General features: G+C 38.5%; 1 protein-coding gene across 4 annotated transcripts in view; it reads left to right on the top strand.

The window, feature by feature from the left end:
- gcgra (glucagon receptor a) overlaps positions 1 to 25728 on the top strand; it is a 41852-nt gene extending 16124 nt beyond the window's left edge. The window contains exons 2-15 of one of the 4 annotated variants that reach the window (XM_072368299.1): positions 8141 to 8224; positions 9943 to 10091; positions 10573 to 10669; positions 13237 to 13344; positions 13482 to 13576; positions 13709 to 13803; positions 13924 to 14113; positions 14859 to 15018; positions 15180 to 15240; positions 15752 to 15821; positions 19547 to 19635; positions 19727 to 19871; positions 21699 to 21740; positions 21837 to 25728. In XM_072368299.1, coding sequence (XP_072224400.1) covers positions 10038 to 10091; positions 10573 to 10669; positions 13237 to 13344; positions 13482 to 13576; positions 13709 to 13803; positions 13924 to 14113; positions 14859 to 15018; positions 15180 to 15240; positions 15752 to 15821; positions 19547 to 19635; positions 19727 to 19871; positions 21699 to 21740; positions 21837 to 22202 — 1572 coding nt within the window. In that variant the 5' untranslated portion in view covers positions 8141 to 8224; positions 9943 to 10037 and the 3' untranslated portion in view covers positions 22203 to 25728. Of the gene's footprint in view, positions 1 to 8140; positions 8225 to 9392; positions 9443 to 9942; positions 10092 to 10572; positions 10670 to 13236; positions 13345 to 13481; positions 13577 to 13708; positions 13804 to 13923; positions 14114 to 14858; positions 15019 to 15179; positions 15241 to 15751; positions 15822 to 19546; positions 19636 to 19726; positions 19872 to 21698; positions 21741 to 21836 lie in introns of those variants that run through there. The other 3 variants (XM_072368298.1, XM_072368300.1, XM_072368301.1) reach the window with 3 other exon arrangements.
- The last annotated feature ends 993 nt before the right edge of the window (positions 25729 to 26721 follow it).

The raw sequence follows: 26721 nt of genomic DNA on the forward strand, positions 1-26721 counted from the left end.
CAATTCAAATTAAGGAGAAAAAAATATGAAGTCATCGTCTATACAGCCTGTGTTTACCATCTACTTCACCCAGTTTACCTTATCTTATGTCATTTGTGCCATGAGCCTGGGTAAGGATGTTAATGGCAGTCCATTGCCACTCTTGCCACTCAGATATTACAACTGTGTTTCTGCTTTGCAACCTCTAAGCACAAAGAGCAGCCTCTTCCCCAGCAGCTTATTCTGCATAAATGATGGATTTATTTCCTCTTTTGAGCTGAACTGTCTTGCTAAATAAGGTTTAAGAGACTCAGTGTAGCTATGTATGGGTTTCAAAATGCTGTGTAGCTCTACCACCTTATATGACATACTTCCCTGGACTTAAGTGTGTGATAAAATCCAGGCTGATGGCAGAGTGACAGAGCAGCATAGCGGGGCTCAGGGGATTAGTAGACATAAACACTGCCTGCCAGCATTCATAAGAGCTCAACATACAACAGAGCTTTGTGGGTACAAGGCAGATGAGACATATTTTCACCTTGATGAGTCTATTTAGAGGTTTCCCCATAAAAATGAAACAATTCAAAGGAGTTACAAAAGGCTGTAATGATTTTAAACACACCTCACAAGGTTGTATGTGCAATTAGAGGTAATCTTGGGAATTATTTTGGAAAGGAAGTTAAATAAACTTAGATTTTTTTGTGTATTTTCCCTGTGTTAATCTGTCTCATCTCTGTTGTTTGTTTTGTTCTGGAGCCTCATTTCCCCTTTTCTATTTGTAGTATTTCTCATGGTCCCATTAGTCAGCCCTGTTAGTACTCATCATCCAAGTCTCATTACCATAAGAATGATAGCAATTTTTTCCTGATCAGGATCATGACTCTTTGAAGTTTTCAGAATTGCTTTGTGACCCTGCCATGACTTTTTTTTGCTTTACCCGGTGTACAGTAAATATTTTTGTTCTTTTTCAAGAGTGAAAATTACTTTTTGCTGCTTTTTTCAAAGCTTTTTAGTTGTTTATTTCTTACCAAATCTGATCTTTTAAGAGAGACAACTTTTGTCAAACTGCTGCTCATTTCTCCAATCTAAGCATCTCTGAGTGTTATAAGACAACCGATAACACATTACAAAAAAAAAAAAAATTCTTCTTCATTCATTGTATCAGAGTAAAAATAGCCTATGTGGAGGTCTCTGTTTTATTTCTGACGATTGTTAATCATCCTTTCAACAAAAAGGTTAGTGCAGCGGACTGAATATTCTCACCACCTAGTTTTGGCAAAGATAATGTTTTAGCAAATGTTGAACTAAAGAATTGTTTTGCATTCACAGACAGCAGAAAGAGTTTGTTTGGTTTGTCATGATTGCTTCCAAGTGTTGACGGCTTCCACTTCACCGCTCACACTGTTCCTTGTTCGCGTGTTTACACCATTTCTAAATTGGCACGACAGTCAGAGAGTGATTTATAACTGTGACAAGTCCAATTTATTCTCAAGAGACAACTCTGAAACACTTTGTTAGTTCTGTGCTTTGTAGGATGTTTCTTGTGAAGTATGTTGCCTTTGACTGGATATTTGATTTGTTGGAAGTTGAGTTGGTTCAGGTTATATAGTCGCCCTCACTTTAATGTTCAGGTGAGTTTATCATAAAGAAGTCATGGCAAATTAGATGAAGAATGGAATAATATCCTGTCGTTATCCTTTTAAGTGTAGCACTATCCCATCCTGCAACCCCACCTCGCTCCTAATCCAAGTGTGGTATACCCAGCCTGAGTTGGAAACTAATCTAAATGTCACTGGTATTTATGATTGTCATGGCAAGATAACAGTTTAAATGTCACGGTATTGCCATATTGTCTTAAAACATAAAGATGCATACCACAGAAACCCATGAGTACAAGTACCTCAAAATGTAAATGAAGTACTTCAGAGGATCTATCAGAGTTCTCAGTTTATACTCACGGACGAATACTCTGACTTTTCTGTTGGCAAACACTTGAAATGGCCATCAGATGAGGACTTTGACTCCAACTCGCTAACTTATAGCTTAGTTAAACACACATGCACTATCTAATCTATCTCGTGTTTTTTTTGGCCTCCATTTACATGCATGTGATGAGCACAAAAAGTTTTTCAAATCCACCTCCTTCCTCTGTGCTGGTTAGGTTAGTGAATACCAGCATCTAAACAGGCGGAGACAAAAAAGTTTACAGTCTTCGTGTTATAAGTGTGCACAGCAATATTCTTGCCAACCCGAGACCGTAAGCGGTGTCTCCATTCTGTATTCCTGTTATTTGCTGAAACTGACTACACTGTTGTGCTGTAATCATACTTTTATCTCAAAAGCAGGTTTGTAATCTCTGGAAACTAACCCTTGTTCATTTTGTGGTTAAGAGCGACAGCATGTTTGGAAACTTCACACTATCAGGGAGAATGATTGGCCTGGCTTGCGATCAGTATAATCCTCTGTTTAAAATCAGCGTGCTTTTGTAATGGCAGTCTTGACAGTATTGTGATGTGGAGCACAGTCTTGGTTTCACCACTAAATTGGTCCCCCCCGAAGGAAAGTAATGCAATTGTCCAGAACAGTCTCTTATTGTAGCTATATATCAAGTGAAATAAGATGCTGACTACAGACTGAAATTAGAGTAAATAAGACTTTGGGCTTGTGATTTAGTGTTGAAAAAACTATTCCAGAGTTTGTCATTGTAAATCAAGCTTTGCCAATGCAAATCTACCAGAGAAATTCAAGTTTGCCCATTTGAAAAGTTTTTGTAATTCTCTGAAGATTTATTGGGCAGGGTACCAAAGCTTTATTTACAACTACAAACACTGTCATCATTTGTGAACAACAATTTACAAGCTCCAAATCCCATTGACTCTAATTTGAGCCCATAGCTGACAGTTTGTGATGTTAAACTTACAGGAAGGAACACATTTTCCTTTTATGCTTGGACTAGTTTGTCTCAATGCAGGACACTATTCAGGTCATTTAGCGTTGGTTAGCGGCAAGCTACAGGGACAGTATGTATGTTTCCAGAAAATCTATTACTGACAGGAGAGAAGAACTGATTGATTTAGAGAATGACTGTTCATCACAGTGGTTTACACTATGTTTATCACAGAGGATTGATGGTGAGTTTAGAAACAATTAAACTCAGTTTAGTATTTAAGCAGACACTTGCTGTGATCTGAAACAAGTTGAGAAAGAAATAGGAGAGAAACAATGCAGGGTGTTGAACATGGAGATCAAAGGGTCCCTGCAGGGTTGTTGCTGCTTCACAGAAGCTCTAGTTTGTAGGTCCAACATTCCCGATGAAAGAGCAGCTTCCAGCTAAAGACTTCCCACACACACGGTCATATGGAACACAGAAAAGCCTCATACTTACTCACACACAATACAGGTATAACTTTAGTGTTACACAACAGTTTATCATTGTTTCCCGCCTACATTCATCATATGCGGCCTCTGAATCGGAAACATTTGGCACAATATGTAAATAAGCAGCACACAAAAGAAGCTTGGTGTATCCAGCCGGTGAGTTCCACGCTTTGTGCGTGTATCCTCACGTCAAAGATGGACGACATTCTGAACTGCAATCCCACATTGTGACAGGTTCAGTGACAAACAGTTTGAGCAGTTCAGAGGTTAACCACAGCACAGCTGCTGAATGAGAACAACTGCTTTTCTTTTGTGTTTTCGCTTCACACTGCCCCCGTATCTCACTGTCCTTGTCATCCTCTGTTAGACGGCACAATGGACTCCTGTTAAGTTTGGTATTTTATTAATTTATTGTAGAACAGCATAGATGATAAACTACAGTATTCTGGATAGTGAAATAACTGAAATAAAAAGCAGAGAGGTTTCCAATTGGTACATTTAACTTGTATATCCAAAGATCTACAATGTGCTGTTCATTTTTTTAACACATTTCTATAGAGGCCTTGGAAGAGCGGCATAATTAAGTTTTGCACGGAAAACAGACTCATTTAGAGACCTGTTTTACAAAAATCATCATGCTCTGTGAGGCAAGGACAAGGCAAGATGTAGAGTTTGTGTAAAAGTCTGTGTCAGACATGTAGGATGAGCCGAACCATGACACGTTTTCCAAACATTATTCAGCAGAGAATCGCTAGCAGTTAGAGGATTAGCCCTGCATGTCTTATCCGCAAACAAATCCCAGTAGCAAACTGACAGACCGACCAAATTAGGCAATGACCATCCTGAGGTCGTGGCTTTTATGAACCAGATAGTGAAGACGCAAAGAGCTTTCTTTCTTTTTTAAAAAAAAACTTTTTTATAGAGTCTATGCAGTCATTTACAGTTAAGTCTATTCATTTGTCACGTGTTGAGACAAGATGTTACAGAATGTTTGAGTCTCTACTGTGTTTCGCTGTGTTTGTGTGGCATCGTTTTTGTGAACATTTGTGTTCATTTTGGGTCAGTTTTGTTGGGTTTCATTTTAGCTTTCTTTTCAAAAAACATTTTCCTTTTGTTTGGGTTGTCTTTTGTGGTCATCTTTCAGCTTTTTTATGGTGTCACTTGGTGCCCATTTTGTGTCTCTTTTTGGTAATTTTGTGGTGTTTTGACTGTCATTGAAGTGTGTTTGCATCTCATTTTTTTCGCATCTGTAATCATTTTGTGCAGTTTGCACTCTTTTTGTTATTGATTAAGTGTAATAAAGTATTTTTGCATTGATTTGAACTGAGTTGAATTTAATTGAATGTTTCTCTTTATATCTCGATGTTATTGTTTCATATTTTTGCTTTATTTCATTTCTCAATTTGCTGTCATGTTGTATTTCATCGTAGTAATTTTGTGCCTATATGTAATAAATTGTGCCACTTGGTGTATTTTTAAGATTATTTCTCTGCATTCACTTACATCTTGGGCTTCTGTGCCTGGACCTGGCAGGCCCATTGTGGGTGACTGTTATGCATGTTTAATACTAACACAAAAAGGGTAATAAAGTCACATAAATTTGATCTTTTGAGTCTCGACAGACTCAATTTCTGTTGTTTTTTCATGCTACTTAACATAGAAATAACTCCACAGAGTAACAGTGTCCCAGCATTTTGACTGTAACGTCACATTTAATGAGGCACAAATTCCCCAACTGGTGGTTGGTGAGGGGTACAGATCAAACAGATCAAACTATTCAACAGGCCATTCAAGGTCAAGGGTAGGTATTAAAACTGAGACTGTAAGGGTTAGGTATTAAAAATCACACGGTTATTATGGTTAGATATTACAATGTCATTGGTCACGGTTAGGTATTAAAAACTACATTGGTTAAGGTTAGGAAAACATCATAGATTGCATTACAACTTAACCTGCACTGATTTATCCCATCAAAATGTCCTTGTCCTGGATTACTGGCTGCTCAACTAAACAAAACATGCTTGACACATGAACCACATATCCCATTTTAATACAGTACTTTGAATGTAATGCTGGGTTACAAACATACACAAAGTATAGATTTAATCTTTGTCAGGACAAATTAATACATTTCTCAAATGTGACTCTATAATGATTTTTAATGAGACTTGACTGTGAACACATAAACTGACACAAAAGAAATTTATTTACGATTGCTGATAATCTGTTCATTTGGTAGCTGAAGAAAAGCATCCTCATCATTCAATTGCTGGAAGACCCTTAAAAAAGATGCTGTACTTGACATTCATAAACAACTAATAAAAAAAGCGTCTTTTTTGTTAAATTTTGGTAAATGTACAGTGTGTGCCATATTTTCAGATTAAACAGTAACAGTAAGTATATTAGCTGATACGTTGTTTGGTAGACAGAATGAATTTGTTGAGTCACAGTTATCTAAATGTGACCTCGCTTTGAATGACATGGAGTTCATGTATCCATCGTCCTTCACAAAAAAGACTGTGACACATGTCCTGGCTCCATGCTTGCACTCATATAAAGTTGTAAGCATGATTTGTGGAATTTCTTTAAATATTATATGTGTATATATATATATATATACTTTTTTTTTTTACCAATGAAACAGTTTCTCAGTAATTAATGGGAAATATTAGACAGCAAGAGATAGGTAAGTAGAAGGAGCCCGGATCTAATAATTGGTTAACCATCCTTTCTTTATCCTGCAAAGAGCTGCAGGGGCTGGAATGTATCCCAGTAGACATTGGAAAGGCCAGTTCCTTATTTTGCTATCTGCGGTTACTTGCCTAGCAATCCTGCCCAGTGCTTATTCTTATGGCATGTGTCATGCTGACTTTTTATTAATCAGCCAAGGCAGTTGGCTGTCCTCCTGTCTGGTTCCAGAGGTTTCTTCCTATTAAGATGGAGTTTCTATTCTCTTAACTGTCAGCAAGTGAATTGTTAAATTTCTATTCTCTGTAAAGTGTCCTGAGATGACTTTTGTTGTGAACTGGCACTAAATAAATTAAAATGATTTGAAACAAATGTGATAAGTCAAACTGGCTAATCGTTTGAAGCCATTTGTGGATTAGTGGGCCATAAAACTGAAGCTACCAAGCAGTAAAAAATGTTTCAGCATGGTGCTTCATTTACCCTGAACTTGGCTTCACCTTTTTATCAGATAGGCGAGCCCTCACCCAGCTCAGTCATGCTCAATTTAGAATCTGCAGGCTTGAGATATGAGCATATATGCATCGCCATGGCTGATTTAGGCAAAGCATGGGAACCAGAAAGTATGAATATATGCCATATAGCTTGACAATTCATTGAATTTTTGCTCAAGGGTGATCAGTTTGATTAATGTCTATTGTGTTTTATTTTTAGATATTTGATGAATACTCACAAAGCTCATTAATAGCAAACAAAGTTGTATTTAATGGATAAAAGAAGAGGCTTTTTTCCTTGAGTCCCACTTGCTGCTTTCTATTGAAAAAGATAGTATGCTGCTCAGGGGCATTTTCTGAGTTAGATGGCTATTGTGTTTTCAGAGAGGTTTGTTTTTAGTCCTTGTCTGTCTCCTCTGCCCCGCATTGATGTATGCATACTCCTCTTTTGTAATATTATTTGCTGCACAGTGTAATCAAATGAAAACTAAGTACTCTCCAACAAACAATAGTAATTGTCAGTGGCCATTTTATTAAGCCATCCAAAATGCACTTGAACACAGAGCAGTTTGATGTTGTTTGGGACATTCGGGCATTTGCGTCATTCACTTGTGATTTTAAGTGCTTTTTTTCAAACAAATATGAATAAATGATCATGCCGGCATCATTCAAACCAGTAGGTGCCTAGCCCTTCGATTCATGGGAGCAACATAGAGATGAACATTTTTCATTGGCAACTTGTTGGGGGATGAAGTAACCTAAGGAAACAGGCCTGAACATGACAAGCGGTTAACGCTGTCTCTGCCAGTGCAACTCCCAGCTGCAGTTACAATCAATCAGATGTGCAGGAATAGCAAGAAAAGCTCCAGGTTATTTCCTGAAACAGAGTTAGTCGGACAAAAAAACACATGTTCCAGTGGACCTTGAATGATCTGATGCCACAACGGACTGAGTTAAGCACTAAATGGGAAGTCAGAGTTGTAGCTCTGAACTCAATGTCTCATAACATTACTGTCTGAATTTGTTTTCCCATAACATTTTATGGCTAGCAAAGAGTTATAGTATCATTTTGAACTCAGACAACTCTGGGCCAGCTTCCTGATAGCTTGCAAGGACTTGTCTCCTTCTGGCAAGAATAAATGTTTTGTGCTAATTGTCTCCAGCGACTCTGAGCCTAATTTTGAGATAATTTTTCTGATCACAACAGCTGCATGTACAAGCCTATTTAGCTTCAAAACCCATAGCCCATTAGTCCCACCTCAGCTGCCACCAAATGGTCAATGTGGTTCACTTGTCCTGCAGAGGAGGAATCCAAGAAGATATTGTGAAGATGACAGATATGCACACATAAAGGATGTCTCTAGAGAGAATCTTCACAAATATTCTTCTTGAATTTAGGATTTTTGAGCATTACAAGCAAGTGTTACAATTGTTTTCAGCTATGGGGATTGGGTGCAAATACAATCATAATCAAACAAAAAAAGTGCCATATCAGTGTAGTCAGACTGATGTAAATTGCTGATAATAAAAGGAAACTGTGCATAAAGATCATTTAATGGAAGTTAAAATGATTTTGATTGAATCTTCATCTGTACTCTCAACAGTTCACCTCGCCTGACAACCTCACAACTATGTAAAGGCTGCTCGAATATTTATTGTTGGGACAGAGCCATGGGGTCAGAGGCCAGGTTGGGAAACACTTTTTTCTCTGTCTAACTCTCACACTTCAGCAGATCATCTCTCTGCTTCCCTTCCTTTCGTAATCTCTCCTGCAGGGATCAGTTTAGTTAATCATTGTTTCTCCTTGGTGCTAAGTTGCAGAAAGTGGTGCAAGGTTGGCTCATGTTTGAGGAAATTGGTCTCTGAATCTGTTAGTGAGAAGATTGAGTCAGTGAGAGATGAAGCATGAAAGAAGGAAACCCCTGGAAAGCCATCTTACATGGTGTAAAAGTTATGCCTTTGGGAAGAGAATGTTCTTGCCTTTGTGCATGTTTACGGCCATCTTGCACTATAAAATGTTGTACACTCACAAAAAAGCATTCCTTATCTGTGGTAAGAACTAATCTGAGATTGTTACAGAGACTGTGGCCATTGATACTGAGTGACTGTTGTTTCCTGCATGCCATTAATGTTGGCTGAAAAAGTTTTTGGCACACACTCAACTTCTTAATGACCTGGAATAGATGGTGGAAGCTTTGAATGAAAGCCAAAGTATTAGTTTGTTTTAAGCCTGTTGATGTAACAATTTGAATCTTACAGTGGTTAAACAAGGTTTATGACCACCACATGTCTGATGGCATTAAATGTATAAGAGTTGGTGCTGTTATCTCAGCTGGACCAGGCCTGACCTGATGTCAGGCCAGACAAGAGTAGCTCCAACCCCTTAGGCACCCACTCCAATCAGGCAGTCTGTACTACTGCTAGTGCTAAGTGCATCCAGTGGTCATTACACTGAACAGGCCATTTAGAAAGGATGGCTCTTTCGTTTAGATATAATCATGTCTGACTTCCAGTAGAGCTTTGAATTATATATAGGGCGAGTATTTAGCTGTGACTGGAGCCTCCCAGTTGCTAATTCACCAAAGATTTGTTGACACCTATAGTTAGAAAGCAGATGGAAAGTTTTAAATATAGGTTTTCTGGAGCACATACATCACATAGTGTCCCTCTGTCATGAAACATTGTTGTCTTATCTCTTGAACAAATACCTACCCCAAGTAACCAAAGCATGTCAACATGACGCCGTCCTCTAACCCACCACAAGACTGGAACAGAATGGAATTTGAAACGTTTTAGCCAAAAATGTTTCCATGGTCAAGGTGTTTTTTGCAGAAACGTTTCAGATTTCGTTCCGTTCTCCGGCTTCAGTCCAAATCTGTTGGGAGTTTACGGGAATCAATACACAGGTGAGTGACCTCTGGCACACACTGACACATGCTGAACCAAACACTGATTGGTTATAACAAGAAAGAGCAGTCATCTGTGAGTCAGTGAGTGAGTGCAGCTTCTGAGTTGTAACTGTCTCACTGATGGAAGAAACAGTATTTCCTGAAGGCTTTTGGTCTTGTGCTTGATTTTAATGACAGCCTTGTTCTTGGTAGTCCTGCTGCATCATTCAGGTGACTTTGCCATGTGAAAATGATGACAAAAATGGGACTGGTCAGGCTACCAGTGGATGCCTGTTCCTCTCTAAATTACTACCCTTTTTTGGATACTAGTAAAACAAACATAGACATTTTCTCTTTATTTTAGTGTGACTTGTTCTCTCTACTTTCTAAATTTGGGATAATTGCACTGTGATAGATATGGCCCAGCCTTTTCCTGTTTTGTTATGTATGGCCAAGCCAAGCCAAGTCAATGTGTTTGCAATGAGCTTTGATGGATTGTGTGTCTCTGTGTCATCCAGGCTGTGTGGCGAGTGTAGATAAGCCCACTTATGAGGTGAAAACCCTTCCCCATCCTGCAGTATCCCCCTTCCAGCACCAACAGCAGGAATAAGGGATGTCAGGACGGTTCCTCTTTTTGGCAGTGCTCATTGTCTCCTGCAGCATCCAGGTGGGTTCCATGAGCTCACACACACAAACGTGTACAAATATCTTATGGGAAAAAAAATCAATTGTACATTCCTTTCTTAAAAAAGCTTACAAGCATGTGGTCTGCTAACTTCCAAGTCAGTGTCCTATAAAGAAGGGTCTGTTTTTTATCTCAGCTGAAATTTTCTGAGACAAGCCAGCAGGTCTTTGTGTGAAGGATTAACACACGTAATCCCCCTAATACTGATAAATATTAAAGTGAGATGCAACGTCATCTTGTTGGATCATATCTCCGCTATGGTGATGTGTTGTTTATATCTTCTGTAGACTGTATAAAACGTGAAGAGAAACAAATGAATACCAGTCTACCAAATGGTTTGTGTGAAATTCACATTCTCAAAATTTCGACTACACTATTCACTATACTTAGAATACAGCAACACAGATACCAGACTTCCTGGACATAACTTTAAGAGGCTTTTATTGATTCACCATCTCCTCAGGTGTCCCCTGCTGCTACCCTGGATAAGCTGAAGGAGAGTTGGAAATTGTACATGGAAGAGTGTGAACGTAACAACAGTCGAGAGCCACCAAGCCCTGGTGAGAAAATACAATTCTTATTATATTTTTAAGCCTCAAATAATGGAATTAAATAAAGGTAAACTGTTTTCCTGATAAATTCAGAGTCGCAGGGATAGGCTTTAAACACAACACTGGCGAAATACTGCTGCATAGACCTGAAATTGACTGATTATTTACTCTTTCAATTTTGTTGTTGTTCTTCATCAACTCTTTCGTAAGAAATATCTGATTCCATTACTCATTGCAAATCAAAAATGTTCCAGTGCTGGTTCAGGGCTGGTGCTAGAGCCAATCGGTTGGTTCTAGCTAAGGGTTGGTTTGGTTTACACAGCCAGAAAGTCACCACTGAGCCATCTTATTACATCACTCTAAATGTCTCTTCTAATACATATTTCAGCTTCAGTCCAATGAATTCTGATATTCCGTTGAGAACCATAGTGCCGGGACAGTTTATCATCACAAAACAACAACAGATCATAAATTTATTAATGCAAGAACAAAAACCAGTCACCACTAGTATCTAGAACCGTGATACAAACAGGATTGATACAGGTTGTTTACAGGGGGGTCTGCAAACACCAGCTGACTCTAATAAATCACTGACAGTTTTAATAATCGTAGCTGCAAACACTGTTTGAAAATTCCGATGCAAGTAGAACAGCACATTGATCAAGGTACACCAACACAACTGGCAATATAAAACATTAAAAGCAGGAAAATATGAGGAACACTGAGCTTATGTTCACTCATATTCATGTTAAAGCTCAATATTTTCTTGCTCTCTAATTAATTAACCATAATCAATACTGCAGTGGCTTTCTATTTCAAAACTCAGCGGCCACAACACTTTAGCTAGTCTCCATAAGCCCAGTTCTATACTCTGGCCCAGCAACTAGTTGGTGCCAGTGTTGTACCATTTTTTTCAGTGCTGGAGCCAAAGCTTTGGTGGTTGAAACAGACAGAACTGGTTTTAAGTTAGACCTGGCTCCAACATTTTGACACTGGTCAAAAATATGCAAGTACCCACTAACATGTGGCTTGAAAAGGGTTTAATTGGTAATCAGTCCTGCATCACATGGATCTGAAGTCGTTGCAGGTATTTATTCACTCTGGCTCCAATTGTCATTTATGGAAACGCAACACCCAGGTGCACATGGTAAATCTTAACGAAAAGTTCTGTGCTTGGGGCTGTGACAGTGGGTGCAGCTCACCTTTTCTTTAAAGAAACACTTTTTCAAACTAACATTTTACTCTTAAACTCTTAAAGTAACAGCTTGCTGACAAAAAAGGAAACAAAAGTTGATCAATTCGATCTGCCTGAAAGACAGCTCACAGCTCTCCCTCAGTTCTGTTGTACAAGGTTGATATCTGCAGTCCAGTCATAAATAAATAACTTAATTTTCTCAGAAAAATGGTATCAGAAATCGTGGTCCATCATAGCCTACAGGATACATTTAAATGCCATCCCTTCATGTTGTCATAGCTTACAGACTTGTTATCTGGCAGTAATGGATGTCACTGGATGTAACTCCACTCTGTGTACGTTGTAGTCCTCAGCTACACAAACTACACTACAGATAAATATATTACTCCTCTCAATGGGAAAGAATTTAAATTAGGTCATTTTAACAGGTATACTGTCAAAAATTTGTTCAAATACACTGTTTTTAGTGTAAAAGTGGTTTACCAGTTTTAGTTTTGGGGGGTCCTTGACTGACCTCTTTCACGTGTGAAAATATGAGCAGCTGTTTATAAAAAAATTAGAAATGGGAAAAAAAACAATATTAACAATACTGACATCATCAGTATCAGTTTCGATTTGAAATTGTGTTCTACAAATACTCGAAACTCTAACAGGATGACAAGCCATGATTCCTAGCCATTATACCGCTTTAATGAGATAAGTATTTACCAACATCTTGTGGTACAGTGACAGCAGAGCAGGTAATAGTTCAACAACCAGACCATGAAGGATCAAGAGTTTTCTCTCCCTGCTCTGGCCATTGCATAACCTCTCTATCTGCAGTCGTTCCCAGTAATAAATTGGTTGCACTATGCTGACTTCCTGCCCATGTACTAAGTGAAAAACAGCTCCTGTTTGCTCCATGGGTAAAGTGTTTGACTGCCTGATGAATGCTGCTCTTCAGTTGCATAATACACTGTCAGTATGTTGTCTGACTTTGGAAAAAAGTTGAAGAGCAGCGTCGTTCCTACTTCCAAAAAGGCCGTTTCCAACACTGTGTGCAAAATTGCACCTCTCTGTCTCCAGATTTGCAGCACTTGCAGACCCTTCCTGCAGGTCCATTAGTGAAAGAGCAGATTAGCAGCTGTAGAGGACATAGGATACATTACCTTGTGAACCTTAGTATCCAGTTGTCCATACACTAACGATCAGCATTCTCTCATGAGAACCACAATGAAATGTACGAGGGTATAGATGAAGGACTTTGATGTAAAGATGACAGACCATGATATAACACCATAATCATGCCATAAGACATCACTTCAAAGGTATCTTGTTATTATATTGTGAGACTTGAATGACAGTCAATGTTTTATGTTTTTCTTTCTTTTTCAAACCTCAGGTCTTGTGTGCAACAGGACCTTTGACAATTATGCCTGTTGGCCTGATGGACTCCCCAACACCACTGTTAGTGTTTCATGCCCATGGTATTTGCCATGGCACAATAAAGGTAAGAAATGTGAGAGTTTGCAAATACATATTCTTCAGTTTAGTTGATGGGTGACTTAAAATATCTTGCTGGTATAGACAGCTGTCAATACTGCTTACACTTCCATTACAAATTTGCATTTGTTTGTGTGCGTGTAGTTCAGCATGGCATGCTGTATCAGGAATGTGATGCCAATGGTCAGTGGGTGACTGTCAAGAATACAAGCGAGTGTGATTCTCATGATCCAAGTCCGGTAATAAATGTCTCCCAATGTGATTCCTTTTAGAGAAAACAAATAAAAAACCATTTTGTCTGCTTGATGTTATTTAAACGAAATAAGGGAAAATACTAAAATGTTTGTGTTCAAATGTACTTCGATTTGCAGCAGTTCTATGGCCATATACGGATTATGTACACAGTGGGCTATTCCTTGTCCTTTGTGGCTTTGGTATTGGCGCTTGGCATTCTGATATTCTTCAGGTAATGATATTTTACAAGTGAAATAAATTCTAAAACATATTGTGAATGACGAGTAAACAAATCCAGCCGAAATAGAATGCAGATTAACTTTAAGACCCTTGTTTATTTTTTTGTTTTCAGGAAACTGCACTGCATGAGGAACAACATCCACATGAATCTGTTTGCCTCCTTCATCCTGCGAGCTCTGTCAATCCTTATCAAGGATGCTCTATTGGAGGCCAACCACTCATCACAGGACCTCAGTCGAGACCAGGACCAGGGAATTCCCAGCGCTTCTATGCCTCCAGTGGAGCTGCTTTTCAACAATGCAGTCAGTATTGATCTGTAGCTAGACAAACAAATGATGTAGGGCAGTGTTTGACTGTGATCATTATGGAAAAGTACTAATAATATGTTGGTATCAAGTAAGAGATCAAATAGCCAAAAATTAAGGTTTTAGTGTTTGCACTGGACCATAATACAATCCAGAATCTGCTTAATGAATCTAATTATCCTATTACAAGCATTTTTTATTCTGCATTACAACAAATTGTGTACCATAAATATATTAGAATTGAAATCACTTTAAATTCTTCATGCTTCTAATGCATGTTAGTATTTTAAATTAAATTTCGAGAGAGAGAGAGTGTGTCATGATCTGCATTAAAGGACACATGATTGTCCTAATAATCTGATGCAGCCATGATGTTTGTAAAGAAATGCACACGATAGTACAATCTCATCACCAAAGAATAGGCCAGAACGATCAAAGCAGCTTGAAATGAAGGGCAAAATGTAGATGAATAGCTTTACATAAAAATATTAATTTTAATAAGCTAAGGGTAATAGTAACATGTGTAATGACAGGAGTTAATAATGCAAACAGAACTGTTTGCTGTGACACAGCTGGCCTAAGAGTTGCATTCTAATTGCTGAAAGCACAAAACCTGAATCCTGTGAGCAGAACGTGATCCCATCTGTGACAGTGCTGATCTCACCATCCTAATCAGCTGAACAGTGTCTCACATCCCACTGCTTGTTAGTTTGGTGAAATGCATCTCTCTATTCTCTTGCAGACGTCAGTTAGCTGTCGCATCGCTGTGGTGATGATGCAGTACAGCATCATGGCCAACAGCTACTGGCTTCTGGTGGAAGGCATTTACCTCCATAACCTCCTGGTCATCACCGTGTTTACAGAGAGGAACTACTTCAAAATCTACCTGTGCATTGGCTGGGGTGAGCTGGTCTGTTGTGTATGTTTGTGTGTGAATTAGGAAGGCAGGTGGTGCACGATTATGTGCAATATGCTTTTTTTATAAGACAAAATAGAGTAAATAAACATAAAAGGTACTAGCCCAAGCATACAAATAAGCATTTTGCATCTCTTTTTTCCACAGGTACACCACTAATATTCCTTGTTCCATGGATGACTGTTAAATATTTATATGAAAATCAAGAGTAAGTTCTTCTCCTTTAGTCCAAGTTGTAAAACCATTTCATATGTTAATCCGTGTATGTTAATGTCAAAAAAGGTTGGCAGATTTACTTTTGTCTGAACTTGTGATGATGTAGCTCCCTGTTAATTTAACTTTAAATTGTTTAATGTTCTGCAGGTCGCTCACCAACATTTAACTCTATTCTTTTCTTCAAAGCAAAGTTAAATATATTGCATCTTCCGTAGCAGTAAATGGGCTGACAGAGGTTTTAAAGCCACACTTTGCAAATGCTGATACACTGGGTTGTGGTATAAAGTTTTAAAAATCCACAATGGAACAACTCTCCACATCAGCCAAAGTGAGAATAGCTTCCTATTTGAGCAAGCCCTGCAAAACATTGTAAAAAAGTACATATATGAATAAGTGAAAGCGCCAATCTTGTCCTTAAGCATGTAAAGTGCTCCATGAATAGTACAGGAAATGTTTCTGGTATTCCCTCAATGATATGTTCTTTAATGCATTTCTATTTTCAGGTGCTGGGAGCAAAATATAAACATGAATTACTGGTGGATAATCCGTGCCCCGATACTCCTTGCAATTGTGGTAATTTCCTCTTCCTTTCTGTCATTCTTGATTACTTGCTCTTATTTTCTATTTTTTAATGAAAAAAAAAAACAGCAGCAGATGAAGTGCGTTCACGTGAAAATCCCACATGTGTAACTAGCAAACTTGTCTTTCCTTTTGACTGCAGCATCCCCCCCCCCCAATCATACACTACAATATTAAACACACCTCATTTATTCATGAAGTGTAAAAACTTGGGTGTGTTCACATCTAACATCTGGGCAGCACGTTAGGACTCAGAGGGTTTGCTTTAAATAAATACGATTGTTGTGCATTGTGACCAGCTATGTCTGCAAGGGTCAGTTCAGAGCAGTCATATAGCGGCTGCTATGTGAAGTCAGACATCCTGGTATTTTCCATGCATTAATCGTCCTGCTAAGTGGCCTGTATCCCGCAGGAATTCCTGTGTTTGAGTTGTTTGAAGGAATTGGAGGGCCGTTCCTCATTTCAGTATTTCCCTCGTTATTCTGATCTCACCATTTTCTAGCTGCTCAACAACTAGTAGTAAACACTTTGATATGTGCACATGAGCATGTGAAAACATGTGAAGTTGCTGCCTAAACAAATACTGAAACTTCACTGATGTCTCTGCACATATCAGATGCCACTTATGTACATTCGTAGATGCTGTGCACATTACAGTTTATTTATAATTAAATCCACTTCTTGTTTTCATAAGGAGCTGAACAAAAGGTTGAAATGTTTTATTGTTGCTTTGTTTAACCTTAAGAATTTCCAGCCAATCCAAAAAATACATTATTATTCATGACCATAGCTAACAGTAATTTAGTTAAACCCATTTATTCATCAATAAATGTTTGTCTGTCCTGGTACAAAATGAGCAGACATAGCAGACATCCAAAAATGAAGTAGTTAAAGGTTACATCGTGCGGGATTTTCATCAGACGATTCTTAAAATCCCAGCTGCTCTGAAAGGTTTGCTGGATAATAATGTGTTTCATTGTCAAACAATGTTGGAAGGCAGTCTTGCATCTACAATGAATCCATCGAGATTTAGTTTTAGTTAATTTGTTTTGTTACTGACCTAATTTAGCTTATTTTAGCTGTTTAAAAAAACACAAGTTGCAGTTGTTTTTGGAACACGGGTGCAAAGAGCACACTTGTAGTTTTAATTAGAAGGTAAATTAGAGAAAAACTTTTTTGCAGGTCTTTAATACATTGAACTTTTATTTTAGGGGCTTAAATAAATCCAGCAAACAAACGATTTCACAGTCCTTTTCTGCAGCTTTCTTATTGAATTGCCAGTCTGTATGCTTTCAGCATTCAGTAAACAGTGAACTGAATCTCGGTCAGAATGGGATGAGGTGTTTCACTCAGGCATTGCAGAATACTCCACTTCTTTGCCTTCGGGAAAACCATAGCTTGCATGTTTTAGGTCATGTTTGGTGCCATCCAATCAACTTTGTTGCATTTGGCTGATTCCGAGCAGAGTATATACCTGTATATTGCAGAATTCATACCAATGCATCTGTTTTCTGTCACATCATCAATAACAACTAGTGACCAAGTGCCACTCAGCGCGATGCATGTCCAGACTGTCACTTTGCCTTTGTGCTTTTCACAGATAAAAAGGCACGCTTCAAATTCTGTAAAAAAGAAAAAAAATTTCCATCATTGATCATAATTTCAGATGTTGGAATCTTGTATCTTTAAGATTTTATTTGACAGCTTGAACTATTCCTTTTTGAGGCTTACGTACATTTTGCACATTGCCGTGAATCTTCTTTATTCATATATCTTATGACATTTTCTCATTCTGTTAGATTTGAAAAACAATTAACTTACAAGCGAGTGCTCTTTGCTTGAGTTTGTCTTTTCCATGAAAACAATCCTGTGATCATCCACAGCTGTTGTCTTTAAGATCCAAGGTTCAAAATTGCATTTTTATTATTATACACCAAAAATTGTATGAAAAAATACAGAAACTGGCAGCCTTAAGTCGGCCGATAGTAAGTTTGGAGGAAAAGCAGGGAAATTGGTTGTGCCAAGATGTTCTCTTCTGCTTGGGATTGGAACATTGTTTTGTTAAAACTTTGTTCATAAAATGAAAAAGAAAAAAGAATTGGTAATACCTCACTTCATCCTGTGGCTGCTGATGACCTCACACAGCTTCTACAACGTGCTTTTGAATTCGCATCTAGAGGAATGTAAACAGCAGCAACAAATACAGTTGTGAAAGCCAAACAAACACGGTTGGTATTCCAACATCAAATACATCTGCCAAGCACTGTCCATCCACCCTGACTCTTTCTACGGAGTCCTGCACTCTGTCATTGCTGACCATGGTTGGCACAATCAGTTGTGATGAAGCCAAGTCTCTGCTGAGTCTTTGATTTTCTATTATTGCACCCCGAGTGTCATCCTATCTACTCCATTGTGCTCTGTACGAACATCTGTCTGTCCTCTGCTAAAGTAGGCTGGATAGAGAAATCACCTTATGTTTAATTCTTCTCTGGGCTTTATTTTCCCATTCTTTCTGGGTCAGCCTATAAAATTAAACTTTTTGAATAGGTCAGGTCACCAAAATGTACAATGTATTACAGACACAAATAAAACCTCAATCAGAAAAACATTAATGTAAGTTGTGTTGAATGTCACAAAGCAATAATAATAATAACTCCGTTTATGTCCATCAGCACATTGAAATGCATGTTTTAATTAGCAAATCGAAACAATCTGAAAAATGAAAAAGAAATGCTGTTCTATTGTCCAACTGAATTTTCTTTACATAATAAAGAGCTGCGTTGCAACAACTCTCTTACAGTTATTGTGCGTCTGAATATGATGAATAAAAGCCAACAATCTGCACTTGAAGCCAATAGTATGTTTTTGTATATTTCTAATACAGACATTTTGTCAGTATCCACATTTTTCTGGGCCTAACAATGGCTTTATCGCATTGCTGTACAATGCAAGTGATGGGTCATTCGCAACAGATGCACTGGCTTGTTTATGTGAATATTTTTTCTTTTAACTGAATGGTGTGTTATTGCATATATCATAGAATAATTACGACACCGCTTTGCAAAGGCCCAAGGATCTCTCAGTATTGATCTCAAGTAACGTATCAGGCACAATAGCAGAGCAGAAACAGTCTTACAGTGAGTGGGCAGAGGAGAGCACAGTTATGGAAAGAGTGCACTGAGGGCAGATACTCAAATGAAGGAGAACCAAAAACTTTATGGCACCCAGACACATGACATGAAATTATTGTATTCAATTATAAGGCTTAGTATGATTACTGTGAAGGCTTTTAGCAATATGCATGTATCCATACATGCTAATTATATGTCAAAACTTCCTGTAGTACTAGAAGTGAGGTGGCTCTAGATTAGTTTCATCTCTCAACTTGAAGGTCATTTTTTATCCCCATTTTGCCTCTGATGTGGCCATTGACATGTGAGAGTTTATGATATTGAAAGCTATATATGTATGTAGAGTGCTGTATGAGTGTGTATGTGAATGGGTGGATGTGACTTATGGTGTTTCAGCACTTTGAGCGAGCAAGAAAAGCACTACATGAATGTAAGCCTTTTACGAAGTGAAGAGCCTTTTTGGTGCAGAAAGAGTCAGCTCTTTTTGTTGAGTTCAGCCAAATGATCTGGCTCACCGTTCCTCAGTTGAACTCCAAATCTTTAAAGTAACACTATTACATGCAACACTTGTGTCTCTGTCTTTCACAGATCAACTTTCTTATCTTTATCCATATTATCAAAATTCTTGTGTCAAAACTTCGAGCACACCAAATGAGATACACAGATTATAAATTCAGGTGAGTTCAAAAGCTAAGTGGAGTTTTCTGTTTGTTTGGTTTTTTGCTTTCCTTCTCAAAACTTAATTTATGCTCTTCTCTTATATCTCAGGTTGGCTAAGTCAACTCTTACCTTGATCCCCCTGCTGGGCATCCATCAGGTGGTCTTTATCTTTCTGACAGACGAGTCCACCAAGGCCACCATCAGTTTACGTCTCACCAAACTCTTCACTGACCTCTTCTTCTCCTCTTTCCAGGTTAGATGATAAAAAGTCATTATTCATCTTTATTTGCTTCTTTACATACTATACAAAGACCACGCAACTTCTTTAATTTCTCAACATTGTCAGTAAAGAAATTAGTATAAGGTTTCTAGCGAGTGGAAATGCTGAAAAAAGGTGAATTCATGAAACACTGAACACTTACCCACAAACTAGGTGCTGCATTTAGTCAGTGTCAGAATGGATTATATTAACATATCATAATATACCACACACGCTGTTGATAACTGTGTCACACTATGACATAATGAAAGGGACCTTTCAGCTCTGTGAACCTGGAGGACAGATGAGACATGAGTATGTTTTCATGAGTGAAACAAGCACTCAACACCATGGAGGAGAATTTCTGTCTTTGAAATGCAGTTCACCAATGATAGACTACAGATCATATGTTCAGATGATAAGGTTTTAATTACAACAAACCTAAGAAACCAATCCCAGTGATGACTTTTCAGCACTGGTAGTGAGCAGTCAGTGTTTAATCTCAATGTGAGAGTCTCTACGGCTGCATTTTCCATCTCTGTCTGCTCTGTTTATGGTGTATTCTTGCGTTTCTGCACTCATACAAGGCTCAGCTCACAATGTGTCTCATCTGGTCCACCCAGCATTGGTGTAAAAATTTCCAGAGCAGAGTGGGATTCTTCTGCTAATCAGCTGGATGCGTTGCTGAGAAACATAGACACTGAGAAGCGTTATGAGAGATTTTTCTACTTTATTTACTTCATTTTTCAAACATTTTCTACCCTGGCTTGGGTGCTGTGATGTTGAAGGGTTTTCTGCTAGTAAATCAGGCGTTTTTTAACATCTGTTTTGCTGAGGAGCCATGTTAACGGGAAACGATGTTCACATGTGCGAGCAGCTGATTGAGATAAGACCCCAAGTCAAGATGAGTTGAGGATGAGATGTTGAGGACTTAGGGGCAGTAAATTTCATGAACTTACAAGCACTTACAAGAATATAGCAGTTGTCGGGAATGCGGTATTTTGTGTTTCGCTGAGATATGGTTTCAGGAATATAGTTTGTACTCCAACACCTCTCTACACAACTGTCAGGTTATACAAGCAGACAGAGACTGCAGACAGGGCAACAAGAGTAAAGGAGGAGGGCATGCAGGGCTTGTTGACTGTAGATGGTGTAATCCTGGACTTGTGACCCGTGTAAATAAATGGTTTGCCTGCATCATGTAGAACGCAAAGCTTACAGAGCTGTAAGATGTAGAAATAAGATACTTTTATTTAAACCAATCTAAATGCACTGCAAAGGTCCAGAAAGAATAAATTCAAAGAGAAAAAAAGAATTAGCTTGTTTCGACATGAGGGCAAACACAGATGAGGATCTGGTGATAAGCAAAGGTAAAAAAAAAGTAAATAAATACTGGGGGGAACAGTTACTAAAGGAAAACAGATGTGGTGATCAGTTCACGAGGACTTGATGTGAAGGTGGGATGTGAAACTTGCTCAACTGCATACACCAGGTGGAAGTCTTTGAAGTCTTTGCAAAATACAAAAAGAGGGAAAGTTTCTAAAATGCAAAACACAATCCAATGACAAAACAAAAGCTAACAAGCAGAAAATTAAATGACACACATAGATCGTCACAGGCCCAGTTCTGAAAAGTTTCACTGCCAAAATTAGATCCCTCGCTGTGTTCTGAAAACTTCTGATTCACAAAGTAAGTTTGGGGTTTTCATCTTCTGCTTGAGAAAAGAAACACATCACATGTGTTGTCTCTGCCTCATAACATTTAATCAGTTTTTACTTCATCTGTGAGGAGTTAATAAAACAGTATTTGTTGTCTCCTTAGGGTCTCCTTGTGGCCATCTTGTACTGTTTTGTCAACAAAGAAGTGAGTCTCTGCAGTCGTGCAACACTCTTGTCATACACAAATTTATCTTCTGTCATCACATTTCTCATATCTGCTTTTGTTTTGTGTTCTCCAAAGGTGCAGTCAGAGGTTCTGAAGAAGTGGAAGCGCTGGAAACTAGGAAGGAATATTGAGGAGGAATACCGCCACACCTACAGTAACACCCCCAACACAAAGACAGCCAGCCTGTTGAACCACGTCTCAAGGCTGCCTCACCTCCCAGATATCACCAAATCCTCTGCCCCAGCCTGTAGCCCTGAAGAGAAGCACATGCTTGTCGCTGGCTGCCACAACGGTTCGGTGCACAGTAAGGGGTCAGGCAAGTGCACCACCCAGCAGCATGAAGCAGCCATCAGCAACTGCACCCTGGTGGAGGATATCAGCCTCTCAGATAGGATGCAGAATTATGAGGCAGAAAAGGAGAATGTGGAAAGCCACCTTTGAAGGAAACAGAGAAAAAATAACTTGATGAAGGAAGGAGGATGGCTTTGAGGATCTCATCCGGTTGTGACTGACTGCTCTGGCTGTGATGAGCAGTGCTTGAGTCACTCATTAGAGCGCTTCTCAATGACCAGCATCTCTGAGAGACAGAGCAGCAACGTGAAAGGACAACAATGTGACATCCGCAATGAGATGTGCAATGTGCTGCAAGTCTCATGAATAGATTTTTCTAGACGTTTGCCTTTACATTATGTGAAGCTGCAGCCTTTTGAACAATTCAGCAACAGCATGAGGCAGATAAGTAATAAAAAAAATCTGAAAAGTCAAATAGCAACAAAAGAAAAAAAAACAACAGACACAGAGTCCTGCTTTGAGCCTCCATTTTAATGTTTGCTGTCTACTAAGTGTATGCTTTGTGGTACTGAGAGTTAAATGCAAACTGGACATTGGACTGCGTACACAAAAAGACCAAACAAATTACATAAAAAGAGGGTGGGGAAGAGGGGTAATGCTTATTTTTATATGCTTTGCTCGGCTATCTGTAAATTGTTTTTTGTCTATACTGATCTTAATGAAAATGTACAGAGAAAGAAAAAAAAAATTCTGTTGACTGTACCTCATACAGTAAGGTGACCACAGTGTTTGTCCATGGGAAATAGGCAGCTGCTTACATATAGATATTAGAAAGAGGTCAGATGATGGTATAGAATAAATCTAAAAATAAGCTTAAATGATCATGGCATGACTTCATGCTTTAGAAGAAAACAAATATTTTTCTGTAGGTCAAACCATAAATACTGCTGAGTACTAAATGTTCAGTATATCAAATGTGTTTTCAAGAGTAATTGCCCAGCCTTAGTGCTACTTTCCTTTTCTCTTTGCTATCAAGGATGGTGTTTGACTTATGCTGACCATACGATCACAGATGATAAGGGGGGAACTGTACACATAAATTTAAGGATGCAAATGCACGACAGACATGGCCTGTGAAGCCACGCATGCATAAATCCTGAATCCAGCCTCGTCACCCAAAATGACACACCGCCTCTGGAACAAGGTTTTTTTTTTTTAAATGTTTTAATGTTGTCTGCACAGATTTGCTGGGCTGTAGTTGTGTGAATCATTCACCCAGTACGCATGCTCTGGAGTGCCATTCCATAAGCAACTACATCATGCAAATGTCAAAAAGTCAGGCAGACTGTGCTAATGATCTGCTTGCACTCACTTACTCTATAGACAGCGTTTGATATTCAGCCATATTCTGTGTCCACGGTGGCTGTGGACACTGAACAAAACTCTGCAGCCTAAAAGAAGTAACGAACCAAGTTTGAGATACATTTGCTTCTCAACAAACAAGGGAAGCTGCCTGCAGAGCATTAATCAATCTTTGAGTTCCGAAAAGATATGGCAGAACTAACTGAACTTGACTTTGTATGTATGACTATTTGCACAATGTTAATTTATAATTGGTAAATATTGTGTGTACATATATGTGTGTTTATACAGATGATTTTATTTGATTGCAGTCAGTATATTCATGCATACTTGTGAGTGTGCAAATATATTTTCAGGGTATGAATACATACACGAATACTCAATTCAGTATTCCAAATTTGTGGATGTGTTACAGTTGAATGAATTACTACCAGCAGTCAGAAGGTGTAGAGTTGATGTAAATGCATGCAGCTGGCTTAAGACAAAGCAAAAAGGTCAGAGGCTGTTACAAGTCAGTCTCACTCTGTCATATGTTGAACCATAAAGCACCACAGGACATTCACAGATGTCAACCCTGTCCAAAGTATAAGGTAGAGAGAGCTCTGTGTTCTATTATGAAGTCCCAATTCTTCGGATTCCAGGGGCCAGATGCATAAAAGCGCGTGTAGTCTCATGACTAAAACTGTGTACTTACAGAGATGTGCATTTGTATTCTTTTCACCAGATTTATAAAGCTGTGTGTACGCATAGTTCTCATTTAGAAACTGCAGTCATAAAATTATACACTTGTATATCCTGTTTTTTTTTTTTTTTTACTGCTTTCATTGGCCATGAAGGATTGTAGCTGCTCACCGACTCAGTCATTTGTATATAAAAAGACTGTTTGCACAAAACTAAATGGATATGACAATGAAAGCGGCAGCAAAACAAAAAGCACAATTTTATCCAATGTTAAGCTGAGACACTCACACAATGAGAGAAAAAAGAAATCTGTTGTATTTCCTAGTCTCAGTTGTGGAGTCATGAACAAAACAAAATCTGCTGAATGGAAAAGAGAAACAAAGGCAATCGGTTATGTAAATTCAAAATAAAGGACCCAACAGAGGCTATAAAGAAATGGTTGTATTACAAATAATAGTGCATCAGCTTACAAAGACAGCGTCAGATATGCAGGATAAGAACCAGTAAGCCCTGTTTCATCTGCAGCTTATGAATGCATGACATGTATATCGGGTTTAAAGACCCTTGTGTTGAGATGATCAGGAGGGAGAAACAGATGTACACATGGAGAATGGTATGCTGGCTTTTTTTTTTCAACTTTGTAAATCCAAAGCGGTCCATGAAAGTCAGAACAATCTCTGAACATTTGTTCTTCTCTTAAAGTCACATTATTATGGTCTTCCAACAAGCCATCATTTTTGCACAAATGTTTGGCGGTTATTGCAGTACTGCAGTTATTTATAGGTCCCACAATCAGAACATTATAAAAACTAAGAAACAAAATGGGAAAATAATCACTATCATACTGAGCAAGATAAATTGTCTTTATGTTTAGTATTCAATTTTGACACTTTTTCCCATTTCTAACTCACCAGGTGAGGCTTAGAAAGCTGCAAACATGTGTATGCATGGTCTTAAGGATGTGTGATGTATGCACATTCTCAAAGCACATTCTTCCTTTAGGTACACTGGTTTGTGTGGAGGTGAAGGCATGTGCATGTTTTTTTGTTTTAATGATGTGTATGTATTCTTTATGCATCTGGTCCCTTAGAGGAAATTAGAGGACATTTTGGTCATGTCAGATAATGGCGCCGTGCTTCAGCCAATTGCTGATATTCAAGAGTAAAAAAAATTGCAGGCAGAAGCTATTTCCCATCACCATCTACTGAGGGTTGTAATAGAGCAGGTAGACGTCCAGTAATTGAACTTGAAGTATGACACACACAGCGGAAGTGGAGGAGAATGTTTGCATACTCACACAGTAACAAATGTTGTATACACTGAGAAAAAAAAAGATTCAGTAGAGTATTTTGATAACATGAGACCATGACCATAAAGTATATGTGTTTGAAGCCAGCAGCTTGGGTCACCCCCTTCCTGGACCAAAGTGGTTCTGTGTGAATGTATTTACTGAAAAGCCCAAAACAGTATGTTCCTTTCAATTTTTTTCTTAAAGGTGGTTATGCACAGTATTTTTGGTGTGAAGAACTGATCAGTAAAAGCTGACTGTGTTCAGGTGTAAACAGTTCATCATATATTGTGTCCTCTTTGTGCAAATGGTGAAAGAATAAACTGCAATATATGTGAAAGATGAGTTTAACTTGCACTGGCTTTTGTATTGGTGAACAGTTATGATGTTAAAATAAAAAAAGGAGGAAGAATGCGGAGGTTGACTCGCTCGCTCTTCTGTAGCATCTGGCCGGACTGTTTTCTGGCTTGGCTGAATATCTGGCAGTTTTCTAAGAAAGATAATATTGATTAAGCCTCTAGGTTAGGTGCTGTTTGATAAGCCAAGCAACTGGATATATCATCTTGCACTGACTTATAAAACTGCCCTGTTTCAGCAGTAACTCTTGAATAGCCACCTTCCCCCACACGTTTACCGAATAAGGAGAGCTGTAACTTTGCAAACCTGTCACCTTCATCATTGACCAGAGGTGCAAAGCTGAGGGAGTATATAGTGCAGCTGTTACCAATTTTTTTACAGCATAACATCTCCCCTTCGTCTTTATTTTTCACACTGCCTTTGTGTGCGGCCGCTGGACAGAACAGCTATAAACACACCTTCCATCTGATGAGGTCGGACAGCATGCAGTGAGAAATACTTCCCTTATAGTGTAAGCTGGACTGTACGGTGCTCACTGTTCTTTCAGCTTTCATGGTGTTGACTCAAATAGCAACATCACTGTACAAGAAGGTGAGTAATGACACTCAGATCACATGTTCATAAACTGGCCCCCAAGAGAACCAATAAGCAATTTTGATACTAATTTGATTTGAATTAATCTTTTTTTTCTTTTCATCTTTAGCACATGAGGTGGGGAACAGTAAAAGTTAGTTTGACACTATGTTATGAGGTGGGGGTTTCACATAGTTCTGACTTAGTTGATCAGATAGTAGAAACAACACTGGCTCAGAAACACAAGACTGTACTTTATCATTACAAAAGGGTCATTTCTATGTAACGTGTGTTTGACTGAAGGTTTATATTGTGCTCCTTCAGCAGTATAATGTTAGCTGTGGGGACAAGTTTTTTTTTAAAACCTGTAATTTTAACATATTTTTTTTATGCTGCTTATCACACTTA

This window comes from Leuresthes tenuis, unplaced genomic scaffold, assembly GCF_036924035.1.
Source record: "Leuresthes tenuis unplaced genomic scaffold, fLeuTen1.0.hap1 SCAF_17, whole genome shotgun sequence".
In the NCBI taxonomy this organism is placed as follows: Eukaryota; Metazoa; Chordata; class Actinopteri; order Atheriniformes; family Atherinopsidae; genus Leuresthes; species Leuresthes tenuis.